The 19455-nt window shown below is 52.9% G+C and overlaps 1 protein-coding gene across 1 annotated transcript in view; it reads right to left on the bottom strand.

Moving 5' to 3' along the window:
• The window catches only part of LOC133347368 (echinoderm microtubule-associated protein-like 2), a 33841-nt gene extending 16353 nt beyond the window's left edge, over nt 1–17488 (bottom strand). The window contains 5 exon segments of the mRNA XM_061559607.1: nt 938–966; nt 1865–1987; nt 4101–4248; nt 8644–8859; nt 17225–17488. Coding sequence (XP_061415591.1) covers nt 938–966; nt 1865–1987; nt 4101–4248; nt 8644–8859; nt 17225–17294 — 586 coding nt within the window. The 5' untranslated portion in view covers nt 17295–17488.
• Nucleotides 17489–19455: the final 1967 nt, after the last annotated feature.

Genomic DNA, 19455 nt, shown 5'->3' with positions numbered 1-19455 from the left:
CCTTGTGGGAATTCCATAGAGTTTATCCTATGTAGAGATTGGCCCTCAAAGTAAAGTGTAATTTCCATCATCATCTCAAGACCACAAATGAATGCGAGCGCTGATTTAGTATTTTTTTTTTTAATAAACAAGATGGCAAGATGCTTCTTTCACATCTCCCTCCACGTAAAAATCAAAGAGAGCATCACTTCAGCAGCATTGGTAATACAAGCAAACTCTGGACCAACTTCAACATTCAGCGTCTCATCAGCAAAGTCGGTAAGCTGGTGCACTGCCAGATGTCTATCAACAAGGACCCTCTGTTAGATGTGGGTCTTAGCAAAAAGGGAGTTGAACATTTACAAAGTACGGAAAAATTAAATACCAGCACCATATGGCCGGCAAACACTCCATTAGCCAAAGTCACTGATCACGAAAGGCGAAACGGAAACGGGCAAATTGACGACAATTCAGGCGCCTAAGAGAAGAGACTCGGCAAGACATGGGAGGATGCGTCACAGCGGTCAAACCACCCTCTACGCTCCAGAGACTGGCGGCAATTACCCCACCCCCCGCCCCCCCCACCCCTAATGTGTCAGCGAAGGAACAATCACCGGGCTCCGGTTAGCGTTGATCAGAGCCAGACTTGGAGCCACACGTTACGATCGAGGTGCAGAAAGGGGGCCGTGGATTTTTCTCGGGGAGACGGCGAGGCCGGGAGAGGGGGGGCAGGAGGGCGAGGAACGGCCGATGAGTCACTTCCGCCCTTTAAATAACACCAGAAATTCCCTTTGCCAAAAAGCGCCAGAGTTGTTCTTAATCTGGGCCTATTTTGAGCCGGATATTCCCAGGGTCTTGGTTCCAGACCGACAATCGTCACACTCCTCTTCCGCTTTAGTTTCCCAAGCCTCTGTTTCTCTCTCTCTCTCCTCCCAGTGCTGCTGCATCACTCACTCACCGTAGTTGTACACGGGGTCCTTGGGTTTGCTGAATAGGAGCCATATGGGGAGGGGAAGGAGAGAGATGAAAGAGGCAAGCGCTTGAGTCATCTCTCTAATGCCATGCTAATCAATAGTAACACACTCTGAACATGATTGCATTTTGCACATTAGTTTTGAGGATGAGCATTGAGAATTGTGATTCATAGAGTTTATGAAGGCAGAGGTAATGCAGCAATTGCTGCCTGAAGGTGAACGATTTTAATCGGTTCATATTAGTCCCTGTTCTGGCACGCGGTTCACAAATGTGGTCATAAGTGAAAAATAGAGAACAAAAAATTAGCAGTGTGCAAAGAAACAGAGAGGAACAAATATTGACAATTACAGTGAGAGACAAAAATAGGAACACTTGGAGTAAAGAACATGCGCAGGTCAGAGACATCATCCAAACTATGATTATAATAAGTGAATGGGCTTGGGCAGAACACGTCACAGCTAGAAGGGATGATGGTCAATGTTCAAGAATGATAAGAGTGGCAAACAAGGAATTGAACATCCACGGAGGAGATGAAGCAGCGAAATCAGTTAATGTGCAGGTGCTTCGTGGATAGTTGCATCTTAAGCTCATGAGAGGTGGCAGTTTTGCTGGAACAGTTCCAATTTCAGAAAGTCTGTCCTGCTGTCCATCAACATTTGTGTAAATCAGGATTTTTATCTCGGGTGTAGAACATTCTAGCCTCGCGCTTGAGGCATGACATGGGCAGAGGGCGGGGCCAACTGCGTGGCAGGAGGTGCCAACGTCAGGAAGGGGCCACTCACGACCGTGCGTGCGGAGATGGTGCGTGAGTGGGCAGGGCTGGCCGAGGAAAGGAGCAGGGGGTTTGCAGCCCGCCGTGTGTGGCGGTTGAGCCTGCCGGGAGCGTGGTGGTGGTGGTGGGGGGCGCTACCTGTCGCCGGGCTTCTTGCCCGAGCAGCTGGTGGTGGAGGAGGTGCGCCCACGCAGCCCCCGCGTCTCCGAGCCGTCGCGACGCACGCTGGACGGCAACCGCTCCATGGAGCTGCTCCGCTTGCTACCGGGCGAGCGAAAGCGTATGTCAGGGTGTGTGTGTATGTGCATGCATTGGTGCGAATGTGGGTGTATGTATTTACATGTGTGTTGGTGTGTGTAGGTGCGTTCGTATGCGTGTACGTGTAGGTACATGTGTGTATGTGTGCGAGTGTTTACATGTGCGGAAGCATATGTATGTGCATAGTGTGTGCGAGCGTGCACAAGTTTACATGTTTACGTGTGCGGACAGGTGCGGGACAGGTGCGGGACAGGTACGGGAACCTCAGCCAAAGCTGGCAACTTAAACACACCCACTGAGCCTTCAGTAATTCCGTCCAATACATAAACACATGCGCACACTCACTGTGGTATTATATTTCTCCGGCAGCCAAAGCTGAGGGGAGGCCACACAGAGAGCCTGGCAGCTGACGGCGGTTCAGCAGCTGGTTGCTAAGAGTTAAACAAAACAAATAAAAAAAATCTCGACTATTTCTCCAGATCAAGTTGGCAAAGCCAAGGGGAGTGTGGCCCTTCCTCGAGGTGTGCTACGCATGCCCCCATTTATACTACGCTCACCGTCCACACTGGCCCCAAGTCATTAGTTAATCCAGGAACGCCTCACCGAGTCTCACAACCCGATTTCACAAGGGCCCTGCATGGGGATGCTTGGCCAATTCCCATGCTAAGTGCATCTCCAGTGGTCCGGCCCGGTGGCTGCTCCATGCCTGGGCGGAATGGGAAGCAGCTCGTGGTGGTCGAGAGTTCTAGTCCTGGTAGGGCATTGACTCTGCCCATCATAAATACAGGGTCGATAAAACAAGGACCACTTTGTGGACTGACTCGCCCCTACCATACAATTGTGGAATTTCCACCACTGGCTTAGGGCTGTAACAAGAGAAGCACTGCCTCAAGGCTAATTTGAGCAGGGAATCGTTGACTGTCTACAAGGAGGAGGAAACATGAGTAACTCGTGCACACGAGAAGATGACTCTCAAAAGTCCACACAGCTGTGTGGACCGGTTTAAACATTCAGTTTCTCATCAGCAGCAGAGACAGGATTGCTCGAACCAATGTTGGTTAACTGCTAAATGTTCATAGGCGAGGACTCTCTCAATTCGATATGGGTCCTAGTTCGATTTTAAACCATAGATGATTTGCCTGCGGACTAACAGCCATCCACTACACAACTTCCACCCGACTACAGAGCGTTCATGGGGGAATAGCAAGAGGCAAAGCTGACCGAGCATCATTATGATTCACGTTCTCTGAGGTTCAGGGAAGTGAAACTGAATGGCTGGTAGGTAATGTGGCTACACCATCTTTATGGGGTTGTCTTGTTCTGCAAAGACTGCGATCCCCATCCTCAGCAGACTCACCATCGCCCCAACCTCCCCCCTCGCCCTAGAGATCCAGCACTCACAAATCTAATCACTTGCTCACCCGTCAGCTGCCTCCATATCTCTCTCCTATCACCACTACCATGGTTACTGGTTACAGTAAACTTGACTCAGTTGTCCCCCATGCGAGGAGCCGGAGCCCCAGATGGAACAATTCTCCTCCTCCAAGGCATGTTCACCACGCCGCAGGTCACAGCGCTTCGTTTTCTGCCTCTTCTCGTGTACCACTCCACTTTGGAATTTACTATCCTACTCCACACCTCCAATTAGCACGGTTGGCTACGTACGGCGCAAAAGAAGTTCAACATACATAATACACTCCCATCGTCTCTTTTTCCCCAAGATCTTACAAAAACCTTGCAGTGCTGTTCGTCGCTGGCTGTCTGACACGTTTAAAGTAAACGACTGCACCGCTGCACTTACTCTGCCCCCCGTGCCAACCCAGACGCGACCTCTCCATGCGGGGTCACCAACCGCCGGCGTAGTTACGAGCGTCGCTATGGCAACGAGAGCCGGCGGTGGCTGCCGCCCAAGTGGGATTCGTCATTCTGTTTTGTTGGAAAATCCGAAACGCGCGCCACGACTGTGCGCGCGTTCGCAGGCAGAGTCGAGTGAGATCGCGTCTCCAGACGCTGCACCACAGGGAGACACGTGCACGTCACGCTGCCCGTGGTGCCGACGAAGGCGAGGAGTGTCGCCCTGCGGAACGTGCCCCCCCCCCCGCCCCCCGCCGCTCACCCCTTGCCCAAGTTGGGGCTGGCCCCCAGGAGCTTGGCTGGCGTTGGGGAGTATGAGGAGGAGGGCGGCGTGGCCTTCCTCGGGGTGTTCGCTCCGTTCCCGATGGACGGCCGCGAGGGCAGGGACACGAGGCCCTGCCGGCCCACGGCTGCAGGACGCACACAAGGACAGACGCACATGCGCGCGCTCTTAAGTGTGGGGTGTTTAGCGAGCGCGTATTAAGACTGGAAAGTCCAAACGCGTGGCCGGGACAGAAGTGCAGCTGCCCATCCTGCCTGCCCGTCTCAGAAAAACAAGACTGCACTGGCTGCAATTTTAGGATTATTTTTGTTAATTATATTTTAAAATGTGTGGCCTAGTAATGAATGTGAAGAACTGGAATCATAACAGCAGCATTGTAAAAAATAATACCAATGCTTTACAACAAACAGAAACACCAACACACCTGCAGACAGAAAGACAAAGTCCCCCCAGTCTATAGCCTCATGGATTGTTGAAACTGTTTGCCATAGCCTGTGAAAAGCATAGACAAAGATCCCCTGTATCGCTTTAGCAATGTTGGGGCAAGTCCTGTTTGGAGCACCTATGAAGGCTGCCACGCCACATCAGGAAGTGGGTGGCCAGCATCTCTCCTACCCGCTTTGTCTTCCCAGTGCTGATGTTCTAGACAAACTGCACTAACTACTCATTTAAGACCGAGAAGACCTAGGGGATATCCAGCACCAGTTCACAAATTCGTCACTGGTTATGGCCGTGAGCAGGAATCAAACTTGTGTCACTGGGTTCATTGTGCAGCGTGCTAACCACTACACACTACCACTCCTCACATGTGTAAACACTCACACCCTGAAACACACACACACAAACACATTGCATGGCTAACAATGGTGGAGGAATCTCATTATGGCAGAAAATTAAGCTCAATAAAAGTAATGAAATGCGGGACTATAATTAGCAGTCCTGCTGGAGAATATTGTTCGCTGCGAGGTGCATGGGGAATGCCATCGCAAAAGGTGAATAGGAATAGGGCGAAACACATACACACATTCACAAAGACCCCCTACAGCTTACATAGACTGTTGGGGCAAATTCTGTTCCCGAGCACCTATTAAGGTGACCATAGCACACGAGGTAGTTGTGGTGAGGCTAAAACCACATCCAGACTGAAGGTCAGTGTGCCAACTGCTACACTACTGCTCCCCACACATCCCCGCTCATGCGGACACAGACACACAGCACCTGCCGCCCCGGTGAGTATAAATATAACCGGAGGAGTTCCGGCACAGCAGCAAGTTCCGGCCGTAATCGCCGGTGCCTCGGCTGCCTCTCCGAAATTGCAGCATTGCTGCATCCAAGCCCACGCAGACGCTCTCGCCGTGCCGGCTCTAGACCTCGCATCGGCACAACTCCACCGCCAAAGCAGCGCTGCTGAAGTAACAGCTTTACATGACGGTCATCGCTTGGAATGAACGAGCCTCGCTTGGGAGGGATTTGAGAGACTTGCCCCATTTGCCGTCGTTCCAAGATGGGTCTCCGCGTGAGTCCGCGTGGCTAAAATCTCCATCATCCTCGGAATTGCATAGTATGATGTCACAAATACCCAAATGAGACTCTTCTCACGTGATTAAACAAAATAAATCTAATACCCAAACCATCCAAGCCTACACTCTATATTTATTTCTCAAGAACACCAGTAACCCACAATCTGATTCCGATTTCCAAGTGTAATTAAATAAACCTGTGGTTAATTAATGGCCACACACACACAGAGAACACCATTCCCCTTGTGCTTTGATCGCTGCCACCAAGTCTGCAGGCTGCCTCTGTATGCCTGGCATCAACTCGGGATCTGCAGCCGTGCCGATACAAGTCAAGGTGACCTCAGCTGGAAATGGGATATTAGTGGAATGCTTTGTCCTAAAAGCAAAGAAAAGCAGAGACTTGTATTGCCTCACACCTGGCAACTTCCTCTTAGTATTTAGTTATTGTTATTGAGAAGGAAGTATCAGAACAATAACTTTCCATGCATTTCCCAGATGGCCCAGGAGGGTTCTGACTGCGAGAGCACCGAGCCCAGCACCAATTAAATATTAGGTTCGAACCCCGGCAACTGCTGGCGATGAGGCCCGTTTCTTCAGCCTGAATAGTTGAGTTGAGGATGCGAGTCCAGTCAATGATGATTCAAATTAAAGCACCTCCTGTAAATGATGACAAAACCCATCACAACAAGAAAATGCGTTGTTTTCACCGGTCAACAAAGACCGCACCACAATGGGATCACCATATCCACCGTGGCTTTTTCATAATTCCAAGACCAAGAGAGTTCACTTTGATCGCCACGTGTAATGGGCAAGGTGTCTCGGTACATGCCGGCACACCATACTATTCAGACCAGTTCCTACGATGTTTCTGCAAAATGTAGCTTTTTTCATCTTATGCCCAGATGGCAAAATTGGAACATCGCTGATAAGATGAAAAAAATCAGGAACAAATGTATTATTTTAATACAGAGCACCCTTACTGAACCCTCAAGGAAAGTGAAATAGAAACTGTATACAACAAGGCCCATGGATTCGTCAAGAGGCCATGTATTTTAAAACATGTTTACACGGGAATAATTCAGCAAGTCACTTAGTGATAGTGAGTGGCTCACAAGCAAAAGGTTGAGAGTAGGAAAATAAAAAATGTTGCCGTTAGAAGAACGCAGCACACAGAAGCAGCAGCCAAACAGCGCCCCCAAGAAAAATAGTCTACAGTAGAGAAAATAAACACCTCTTCTGCCACCACGGAGGGTTTGAGCAACTGGGGATTTACTTTCACAAGGCCGACAACTTCCACAATTACCACACGGCATTAATTGAGAGCGGTTGAATTCAGTCAGTGTCTTCCCAATGATTCAACCACCCACCAATGCCCTCGCATGGAGCCTCCCCCGTCCTTGCGTCTCCCAGCAAACGATGCCAAGCGCCCCCACTCCCCCCCCACGCCATCCCTTGGGGCTGAGAAAGACGCTGGATTGTTCATTCGATCGTTCGTGTCCTGCTCCGACTTGTGCTCTGCCCGAACTTCGGGGTCAATGGCAGAGTCGCAACCTTTGCTCGCCCACTCAAAGTCAAAGCGATTGCTGCTCAAACGAATGCCGAGGCAGTGATCATCTTCCGTTTACAGCTCTGAACCAGCGGTGGACATGCTGCTTTTCTAAAGTGGGGGCGAGTCTATCCATAGGACAACCACTGTTGACTTCCGTGCAGAGTGGTACTCAATTTATCGATCCCAGAGAGATTGATGGGGCTGAGTGAATTCCCAACCAGGAATTGAACTTGCGACCCTCCGATCACGAGCCACTCGCTCCACCACCGAGGCCCCTGGTCCGGTTGGTGGCTCAGTGCAGTTCTACGCACGGTGGCGGCAGCAGCAGCAGCGTGCGCCTGGCGACGGAACATGTACGCGCTATGAGCGAGCGATGCAGGCGATGCTTGCTTGCGTTGCCACGTTTGCAGAGATTGTAGAGCATTTTAAAGTTTGAACCGAAAATAGCATTTGTTTTTAAATCAAATGCCATGGGCTGGATTTTGCCCGACATCCCTTGACTCTGAGGGTGATGGCAACTTGGGAAGGACACCGTGATAAAAAAACTAAATAAATCTGCCAAGGTCTCAATTGGCCATACCTTCATTACGAATATCTTAAGCAACACATTCAGCTCCAACTGAAAAAAGCAGTGGGTGTAAAAATGGTTGATGATCCCACAAAACTCTGCTCAATCGGTCCCTTGTTTTTGCATCGTGCTCTTTTTCCACCTCGTGAGCGATGGGGAGTGGTGACGGGTGGGGGTGGACAGTGGGTGGCATTACAGGGCGATGGGAGAACAAACCGGAGCACAGTTCTTGCTTGTAATTGCTAAAAACAAGCCTTGCTCAATTCCTGCAGACACGCACACGCGTACGCACACAACCCATCATCGTCGCGACAAGTGTGCAGCTGCCAGCAGCCCTGCAATGTCGCGCTTATGCCGCTGCCGACGGAAGAGCCTCCACAAAGACCGACCTCTCGAGTGGTATTAGGTCTACCCTTCCACATCGATCCGACATGCTGCTCGGGTGGTCGAGCTATCTGTACAGTCTGGCCCGAGTGCAGCTACGGCACTTAAATTCTATGACGGTTTAAATAATAACAAACCAAGATGAGGTATTGAGAGTGCAGCGTGTGTGTAGACATCTTCAACTATGCTGAGGACCGCGCGTCTGACAAGACCGGCCTGTGCCATGAACAGTATTGCTCCCTCGACACTCGCCGCTCCAACAGCCAGGCAGGGTTTCTTGCCAACGGGCCGGTCAACCTCCGCCCATTCTTCTCTGCTGCCCCAAACTCCATTTCCCCAACGATCTGTGCTATTGATGTCCTGCCCTTGTTCTAATCCAGGATGAAGACCCTCCTGGTTATGATAGTGATGGTGGCGAGACAGGTGGCGGAAAGAGGTATTGGCGAGGATGGTAACGAGTGATGGCGATGGAGGCAAGGAAGCCAATGGTGGTGGCGATACCTTTGGTGGGCCCCCTGCGGGCGAGCAGGCCGGGCGGCGAGGCCGTGCCGTCAGGCGCGGCGTGCAGCCGCCGGATGACGTCGGCGAGCGCGGCTTTCAGGATGTGGATCTCGTCCTCCTGCATGGCGACGCGCTGCTCCAGGGCGGAGAGCCGCTCCACCAGCTCGCCGCCACCGCCGTCCCCGCCGGCCAAGACCTCCGACGGGCCCACGTCATCTGGGCAACAACCACACGCGTGGCAACGTGAGTTCATCCAGCAGTCAATATACAAAGGTAAAGGTGCAGCCCTGAAATTCCTTGCTCACGCCATCCCTGGCAGAAGGGCTTCTGTTGGAACAACGTGGAGATGGTATCTGGGCTACTCTTCCGCGTTGAGCCGACACATCGGAAGAGACTGCCAACGTTCTTGCTCCGACTGCGCTTCATTTAACAACAGCACCCGCGTGTCCACACAGGAGACGCCATCGCCGACTCCAACGGAGACGAAATCCCCTTGACGTCGTCTCCGTGCTGGAACCCGCACCGGAGCATTGCTCACCGCCGCAGCGACACACGGCGCCGCTGTGGGCGTCAACAAACCTCGGCGAGGTTCTCCCTTGCTCGACAAGCGGCAGAGGATTGTACGTGGCTATTGTCGGTGAAGCACAAGTAAACGGGAATTGTTATCCGTTACTGTCACATTCGGAGCATTTGCCATGAGGTGCATGATGTTGAGGCTGCAAACGGGATACCGTCGTCATTCTACGCCATTTGTCAATCCCCTTGTGGGTGAAGGCTGAGCCACACTATTGGGAAAGAAGTTGTCCGACCAGCTATAATTCGCCAGGCTGGCCTCTGTGGGTTGATTGACGGGGGCAAGGGACCAAGGACTGGTTCAGATATCTCTCGCCACCGATGTTGACCTCAGTAGGGAATCATCAACCGTGATCTTCGTCAACATCATCATTGTTCCGCTTGTTACCCCAGGGAAGATGCACGGAGTCGCAGGACTCTTTCTGAAGGGCCCCCCCCCCCCCCCTGCCAGGTTGGGGGGAGATGGTTTCCAAATATAAATCCCAGTTGAGTAATTTGCATGTAATTATGGAGCATTGGGATGTTTGGACAAAACCAGTGGAAATCCGGAAGAAATCCATGCTGAACAGGAGAATATACAAACTCCACTAACTCACGCTCTACAGAACACGAGCAGAAGATACCGAGCAGAGCGTACAAACTCCACACAAATAGGCGCAAGCCACAAGACCGACCACTGCATCACCCAAACACGACCTTGGACTGCAATACAAAGCAAGACATGACAACTTACAAAGGCATCCAACATCACACACTGTGGGAATAAAAAGATGTAACCATCTTCTCTATAAACACTCGACATGCAGGCCCAGACTCTTGTAACATACAGCGCTTAGCTACGCAATGAAGCATTCAACGTTTCCATCACAATCACAACCCAAGTGCAAGTAGAAAACTGAATTTACAACGTAGCGACACCACATTGCCCATCCAGAGCAGCAGAGTGCTCCACCCCTCCCTGCGCCGGCTCCGTTCATCTGCAGTGATTGCAGGGACTCGGTGCGTTTCGGCTGACCAGGCAAAACGGCGGTGGGGCTTTGTGATGAGCCGATGTTGATGGCGGGGGCGGCGAGGTGGGGTCCTGTGCGTGTGTGTGGGATGGCGCGTGGCCTTGCCCCGGCTGTGGGAGAGCGGCTCCCACGCGTGGCGTGGTGGCAGCAGCGGTGGCATGCGCGGAGTTCTCAGGGACACGCGTACCCAGCACGCATACGTACCCAGCATGCAGGCACCCAGCATGCGCACGTACACACACATGTATCCAACACGCGTAAAAAAGACAAAGATTCCCCCGTATAGCCTGAACAGACTGTTGGGGCAAGTGCTGTTAGCGAGCACCTATGAAGGCCGACACGACACGTGAGAGGGTGAGTGATCAACACCACGCCTGGCTGCCTTTGGTCTCCCTAGTGGTGATGTTTACACACCGCACCAGGTACTCGTTTGAGGCTGAGTCGACCTAGGGGAGGCCCAAGACCGGTTCAGATAATCGTTACTGGTGTTGGCCGTGAGTGGGCATCAAACTCGGGTAGCCAGGTTTGCAGCGCTAACTGCTACATGACCGCTCCCCACCAACACGTACCCAACACACACACACGTATCCAGCACACACCCCTAACCAGCATGCACCCACACACACACACGTATCCAGCACACACCCAACAACAACCGCCATTCGCCACTAAGTGGCGGTGACGTCACCACGACGCTTGTGCAAGGCCAAGTGCACCTTGCGGCCACATGAAGTGTCGAACGCCCGCTGGCAGGAGGTCACGGGGCAGACCCAGCAGGTGCCACGGGTCGACTGACCGAGATGACCGAGATGACTGGCTGATGCACCACCTGTGCCCCCTACTGTACCAACTTGTTGTGCTTTAGCCACCCGGCACTCCGCTCGTTGTTGTGAGCGTCGCTCCTCCGCCCTCCGTTGTTGTTGGAGGGCGACTGCCTCCAACTGCTCAGTAGCGTCCTTCACGAGCCTCCTCCACTGAGGCCGATCTTGACACCGCTGGTACCAGTCATCGGCAAGTCCACTCAGCTACACGTCCTCCTGTACCACATCACTCCATCTCTGCTCTAGCCCGTGCCGCGCCCATTTAGCCCCCTCTATCCGGCCGAACAAAAGCTGTTTGGGCATGCGGTGGCTGGGCATGCGGGCTACATGACCCAGCCAACACAGCCTTGCCTGTTGGAGGAGCTCCTCATACATTCCAGCCTGGTTAAAACCAGGATGGATTGTAGGCAGGCCAGTCTAAATGTGTCTAACCAGCGAAGATGTTCCATTAGGGGGGTCCACGTTTTGCAAGTGTAGAGAAGGGAGGGCATGAGTGTGGCCAAGAAGACCCGAAGCTTCACGTGGAGCGGCAGACCAGGTAGCTTCCACACAGCATTACACAAACGATGAAAAGATAATGCTGCTCGACTCATTCGGAGTGAGACCTCTGTTGTCAAACCGGAGACGGTCATGAGCACACTCCCCATGTATGGGAAACTCTCCACAACTGCCCTATCTAGGAGATGTGGAGGTGGAGTATCTGATGGTACAAAATACCCAGGCAGGTGCTTAGTTTTGGTGGGCTGATGGTAAGGCCCGACCTCTTAGTGGCACGCTCCAGGTTCAGCAGCAGCGCCTCCAACTCCTCCTCTAATTGAGCAGAAATTACCAGATCATCGGGATGCATAACATGGTTGACCAATAGAGAACCATCCCTTGACCGCACCCTTTCCTGAAACCATATTGGGGCTTCTGCAAGCCTCTGCTCAGCATGCCTGGCAAGGCAATGTTGAATAATCCTTGCCAGGACCTTTCCTGGCACACTGAGAAGTGAGATGCCCCTGTAGCTGTTAGTCTGTGTGGTCCTCTTTCTTAAAGAGGGGGACCACCAGGGCATCCTTCCAATCCTGTGGAATCTGTCCAGTGGTCCAGACTGCTATTATGATATCATCTAGGAAAATCTGTGCACAAACGTCACCCTCCCTCAGCATTTCGCTTGGGAGATCATCTCTGCCTGGTGCCTTTCCTGGTCTCAGATTCTGGATCGTGTTTAGTACTTCCTCAACAGATGGCACCTCAGTCAGCCACTCACAGGAGGTGACTACTTCTTCCAATATTTGAGGCATGGCAGCCTCAGCAAGTTCATCTTCACTTTGTCCCATGCTGTTTTCCAGGTACCCAGCACACACGCACGCACACACACACATATCCAGCACGCACCCAGCATACACACACACACGTATCCAGCACAAACCCAGCACATACACACACACGTATCCAGCACGCACCCAGCACACACACGCACACACATACCCACAAGGATCCCCGTATTGGTATTATATAACAGATTTGGGGCAAGTGCTGTCAAACAGCACCTAGTAAGGCCGACATGACGCACAAGGAGGCAGTTTGACCAACACCACATCCGACCGCCTTTACCTTCCCAGTGCTGATATTTGCACACCGCACCAGGTATTCAATTAAGGCCGAGTCGACATCAGGGAGGTCCAGGACCATTTTAGATATTAGCGATTAATTTTTGCCATGGCCAGGAATTAAACTCAGGGGAATAAGTTTTGTTGCGTAGTGTACTAAACAGGGTGCCATCGATCCACCCACACACACAAACACTAAGTTCCCCATATCGCCTTTATCTGACTGTTGGGGCAATGCTGTTAGAGGACCTATGGGTGGACAGCACCACACCTGGCCACCTTTGTCTCCCCAATGGTGCCGTTGACACACCAGGTAACCATGTAAGGCTGAGCTACACGTGCACACACACACGCAGATTTATAGTCCCAAATGTACCCGTGTTGACCTGTGCCCCCTTCCCAACAGAGAACTCATTACGACCGCACACTGTCACCGCCACCTTACATCATCGTTAAGAGGCTGTCCAGAAAAGGGAGCCATCACTTAATGAGTCCTCTGATGCAATCGCTCGTTAAAATCAGCCACGAGCCAAGGAGCGCTCCCGCGCTCAATCCCGCGTTCCGCTCCGGGCGGGTGGTGCGGCGAGCACCACACCCAGTAGTCATCTTTGTCTCTGTAACAATGAACTTTCCAACCACGGCCCCAGGTACATTCCTTCGTGGCCGAGTTAACCTATGGTGGGGGCTTCCGCCCCGTGGGCTGTATGGCTGAGGGATGCGGAACTCTGTTGCAGATGCTACAATTCGTTTTCACAGCTGAAAAGCACCAAATGCTGTACTACTTTCGATCGCATATCTATCGAGTTGAGTGAAAAACAAGCCAGATAATTGACGTTATAACTTTTTTCATTCACTCATTCATTTAACAGCACTTTTGGAGTCGTGCAGTTTTTTTTATTTATAAATATGCAATAGGTGTGTGGGGTGATCCAGAGGCTTCAGATAGGAATGGGCAATAATGGCTGGGTGCAGTCGGAATTGAACCCGACAATGGATAAAATAAGGAGACCACGTCTCCTTCACACATACCGTCTCACCACACAAACACCAAAGTATTCCTCACACAACCCATCAGCACACGCACGGCCTTCTGGGATTGAGGAATTTCAGCATAATGTGAAGTGTTGATCACTGCCACATGTACATGCACCTGTACCGGACTGGACAAATCTCTTGTGTAGCGTTACCATGTGGAATGTGCCATTAGCAAGCACCCATAGAGACGCAGGGGGTGCTCCTGAGGTTCCTGGGGGGCCTAGGCTCGAGGCCTGTGTCAGAGTGCCACGTAAGGACCCCCTTTAATTCTTTACAGACAAATAAACTGGTTTGTTGTGGGGCCCTCTTTTGTACGAGGCTAAATTGCCACTTTTGCTCCCCACAAGCATTATAGGGTATAACTGTGGCCAAGCAGACCCAAAGCTTCGTATGGAGTGACAGGCCAGGTAGCTTCCACACAGCAACATCACGCAGCTGATGACAAGATAATGCTGCTCGACTCGATTTGAGCAAGACATCAGCTGCCAAACCAGAGCTGGCCATGAGCACACTGCCCAGGTACAAAAACTTCTCCACTCTCTCCACAACTGCCCTATCACTCATGGGGAGTTGCGGGGGTTGGTATTTGATAGAAATAAGTACCCAGGCAGGTGCTTTGTTTTGATGGGGCTGATATTAAAGCGTCACCACTTCGTGGCACGCTCCAGGTGGCATCCACTGGTGCACAATAACACACATGCAAACGCATGCAATCGTGCGTGCACACACTCACCCACTCGCACATATGCAAATAGGCAGACACATGCACAAATAAAGCCACAAACGCACACACACACACGTGTACACGTGTACACATGCCCAAGACAAATACAAAGATCTCCCCTTGCCCCAACAGACACACTTGTTGGGGCAAGTGCGCTTAACAGACACCTATGAAGGCCTCCACGATGAATGAGGGGGCGGTGCAGTTAGAACCAAACTCAGCCACCTTTGTCTCCCCAGCACTGATGTTTCTGTCGGGAACTGCAGCACCAGGTATTAATTTAAATAATGGGTTGACCTAGGGGAGGTCTGCGTGTGGATTTTGACCAGGACAGGTGGCAACCCTGGTGTGCAGAGGCTTGCAGTCCAGGTTTGACCAGGATGGCCTGGGAATTGGATCGCTGCTCAGGTGACAGGAATTGATTTGTACGGAGATCTGGTATGGGCCTCGTTGAACCCTATTGGCATACACGAGTTTTCATGAACATAGGCTGGCTGGGTTTGGCCTTCAGTGGGAAGCTCTAGTGGGAACCGTGGCGACCCTACTTGCAAATCCACACAACCGAACGGGGCACGCAGCAAAGAACGCAGACTCGTTGTGGCACCAATTATTGGCCCCTTCTGTTCCACAAAAAATCTAATCACTGAAATCCTAATCTCCGTATCGGTTGCCTGGCCAGACACCTCGCCACATCGGCATTGTAAGCACACGGCTCACAGCTCGTCATCCAGTGCGGCAGCGGTGCCGCCAGATCAGTTGGACCCCAATGCGCAGCAATTTCCAGGGTTTGCTAATTAAATTGACACAGTGTGAATAATCCTGGGCCCTGCAGCCACCTAACAAACACCTGCCCCAATTGCATAATACCATTAACAACGTTCCACGAGCCCTCTTTGTAAGGCCAACAGTGCAGCCTCCGCCGCTCGCAATCAGAAAGCTGCGAGCTCAAATTCTGGTTGATGGTTGACTCAGCCCATCATCCCTCAGGCATTGATAAAATAAGTACCACTGTGGAGGGAGTTGAGAGTGGTTGCCCCCACAATAGGAACATTGAATTTTTCACCGAGTTTTAAATCAGGTGCACTAAAGTTAATTTAAATTGGTCCTTCATTTCACACAGAAATGCTTCAGATGAATCTCAAGATTCCTTTTCAGGAGGGTTCTGCTTGGAAGGTTAGGCCAAGTCATTAATGGGTATTTTGCCCATCCACATGAGGGGATGCCACTCAAGCAGATATTATAATTACAGCCCTTTGTAAACCCAATGATTGGGGACGGGGGAGGGTGGGTCCCTGAATCAGAGCGCGAGCACATGGCAGTAAAACTCACGGCGCGGGTGCCAGGCTCGAGGTAAAGCCACAACACCGAGCGGTGCCGCCCCACTGCCTTTGGCCACCGCAGCCACGCAATAACGTCAACGAGTTCCGCGTCTGTGGTCCTGATTATGCCGCATCGTGCACGATTATAAACGAAAGCAAGCAGGCGCACGTGTACATGCATGCAAGCACGTTCCTGTTTTAAACGCTTCCCTTCATTTATGCTTGAAAATGTTGAGTTATATCGATGGCCATTTACGTTGTCCAGTCGAATGAACACAGGACAGTGCTCGCAAAAACCGTCGGTCTATTGGTAGAAATTTTTAATTCGTAATTATACGCACAGAACACCACCGGTTTAGTATTAAGTTGTTCGACCCAATCAGCTCATCGTCCATTTACTAACCCGGATGATGATGAAACCGTCAACCCTGGCCAGGAATTGAATGACCATGAATTCGGACCCAGTGGCTCGACAGACTCTTCGGGAAAGCGCTGTTAGCAAGAAGCACCTGTGAAGGCCGACACGACACAAGAAGGGGGGGGGGGTGGTGTGGCCAGGACCATAGCCAGCCACCTGTATCGCCCCAGCATTGATCAGGCCGATTCAACCTAGGGGAGGCCAGGACCGATTCAGACAGTCCATCCACATAAAGACACATGCACACACATTCTTTCACATAAATACATGCGCATGCGCACACGCGCGCACGTACGTGCGTTTACGCAAATCTGTGCGTTTACGCAAATAACAGTGCGGGGGATCCACCTGCATACCTGCATGCACACACACCGACACGAGAGGGCAAAGGTCGTGGGCGTTATCGGCGTGGCCGGCGTCCGCACAGCAATCAACGAGCGGTAAAGGTGGCCATGGCAGGGGCGAGGTCTGGCTCGGCGACCACGGTGGGAGCACACGTCCGGCGTCTACGCGGCCCGAGCCGGCCCCCCCCCAGGTCCCAACACGAGCTCACCGGGCCCCCCCAGGTCCCAGCACGAGCTCACCGGCCCCCCCCAGGTCCTAGCACGAGCTCACCGGGCCCCCCCCAGGTCCCAGCACGAGCTCACCGGGCCCCCCCAGGTCCCAACACGAGCTCACCGGGCCCCCCCAGGTCCCAGCACGAGCTCACCGGGCCCCCCCAGGTCCTAGCACGAGCTCACCGGGCCCCCCCAGGTCCCAGCACGAGCTCACCGGGCCCCCCCAGGTCCCAGCACGAGCTCACCGGGCCCCCCCCGGTCCCAGCACGAGCTCACCGGGCCCCCCCCAGGTCCCAGCACGAGCTCACCGGGCCCCCCAGGTCCCAGCACGAGCTCACCGGGCCCCCCCAGGTCCCAGCACGAGCTCACCGGGCCCCCCCAGGTCCCAGCACGAGCTCACCGGGCCCCCCCCAGGTCCCAGCACGAGCTCACCGGGCCCCCCCCAGGTCCCAGCATGAGCTCACCGGGCCCCCCCCAGGTCCCAGCACGAGCTCACCGGGCCCCCCCCCAGGCCCCAGCACGAGCTCACCGGGAGTGCAGAAGTGAAGCAGGGCCGAGGTGTCGTAGCGGTCGGCAAAGCTGATCCAGCCATCCTCCATCGCTCCCCGCGCGCCCCACCGATACCTCCACCTCGTTCCTCCTCCGCTCCCAAATGCCGCGCTCTCCTCTAACGCGATTCGGTATCCGCACGAGCCTTTAGAAATTGCGCCGGCGGTTTCTGTGCCCCCCTGGTTCTCCGTCGGGCGTGGTCACTCGCTCTCCTTGCGTCCCTCTCAGGCAGTGTCCCTCTCGCACGCCGTCTCTTCCTTCACAGCCCCCCCCCCTCTCTCTCTCTCTCGATCTCCTGCTCCTTCTCGCCACCCTCCCTCCCGTCTCTCGCTCTCTCCCTCCCTCCCTCCCTTTCTCTCGCTCACAACATAACCATGGCAACGTGTTCTAATTGTCACGTGAGCGCCGTCGCTTGGGTAACCGCTTCAAGGCAGTGTTGCACGGCCCGGGTGCGTGAGCATGCACGCACACACACCAGCATGCATATGCCCACTCACATGCACACACACACACACTCTACCATGTGAACATGCTAACACACGCACACCCGCTCTCTCGCACGCACGCACATGGACGGCTTGTATACTCGTATGCACACAAACACGCACCCCCGTGCATATGCGTTTACACACGAATACACCCTCACGCACACACAGCTACAGTTTGTGCAAACGCAGGCACTCGTGCAAACATTGCAAATGCATGGCCGCATGGTTAAGGTCACAGCAAATACAAATACAAAAAGCCCAGCATAGCCTTAACAGACTGTGGGGCAAGTGCTGCGAGCGAGCATCTATAAAGGCCAGTACGGTACACGAGGGGGTGGCTGGCAACAACCATGCCAGACCGCCTTTGTCCCCCCAGTGGCAATGTTTACACACCACATCACGAACTTATTTGAGACCGAGTCGAGCGAGGTGAGGCCCAGGACCGGTCGACACGCGCGCGCACACACACACATACCAGGACTGCACACATATGTAGTTTTACACACATTAAACACAACCACAAAACGTATGCATGCATGTGAACACAAGCACACAATCACAAAGGCCGGCACGTCGCATAAGGGCACGGTGTGGCCAGTTTGCACCCCTCTCGGCTGCCTTTGTCTCCCCAGCGTTGATGCGCACGCACACCGCACGAGGTACTCGTGTCGACAACAGCGAAATAAAGAGGTGGTTGGGGTGGAGTTCGTGGCCGCAGTACATAAACGCAGCCTCCTCCACGGCACCACCTCCACATCCCCACCGCCTTGTGACCTCAAGTGCCCTGGCCTCTGGGACGGTCACTTCCCCTCCAATTTCCGTGCCCCCCACGATTAAAACGCAATCGCGCTGCCCGGCCGCGGCCGTCGTCATCATTCGGTGTTGTTTTGTAGCAGTTGTCTCAAGCGTTGGGATGCGTAAAGCGAGTGACCGGAAACCATGAGAGTAAAAACAGTAAAAGCACGGTTACGTATTTGCCGCACGAATGTCTCACAATAAACACAAAGCGTTTCCCTGTTGAACCGAGAAACGCGAGGGCACTGCCACGGTGCAAATGCTAATCAAGCTGGACTTGCTGCGCAGAGGTGGCCGGATTGATTTGATCCCATCTCCAGTTGAAACAACGGTGGTCATTTCAAATCAATGCATTCATCACTCAAATTCCACTGGAATCGGATAGCAGTCACTGGTCGTCAGAATTGGTCATCAATTCTGAAGACGGTTTACGGTTTTACTACTTGGCATGGTCGTAGACACGCACAAGGACTCCTGAGTTCAGGAACGAGCCAATGGCCAAGTCTCGGTTTAAGGCCAAGGACGGTCAGGACAAGAAGCCGTTGTGACATGAACACAGTTGCTGGCCCAAAGGCCCAGCATGTCACATGGCCAGCAACAAACAGCACAACGACAGCTGTAATGATTAGAAGCGTCTCTTGAATAGAGAGCTTGGACAGAGCCGATGAAAGGGAATTCCAGAGGGGAGCAGTGCGAGGGAAGAAGTGACGTTTGTGAGCGCCTATTACGGCTGGCAAGGCAAGAGGGTGATGTCGTGAGCACTTGGCCACACCCCCTTTGTCTCTCAGGTTCTGACGTTCACACGTCACACCAGCTACTTGTTGAAGGCTGCGTCGAGCGAGGTCATGGCAGGTTCAGATACCAATTGCCACTGGTGAATTAATGTTTGCACAGTCATCAATTGAACACAGACTGCCGGGCTTTGTGG

Source organism: Lethenteron reissneri, chromosome 25 (genome assembly GCF_015708825.2).
Source record: "Lethenteron reissneri isolate LAM-NWPU_2019-01 chromosome 25, ASM1570882v1, whole genome shotgun sequence".
In the NCBI taxonomy this organism is placed as follows: Eukaryota; Metazoa; Chordata; class Hyperoartia; order Petromyzontiformes; family Petromyzontidae; genus Lethenteron; species Lethenteron reissneri.
This window is presented reverse-complemented; position numbering and strand designations above follow the sequence as displayed.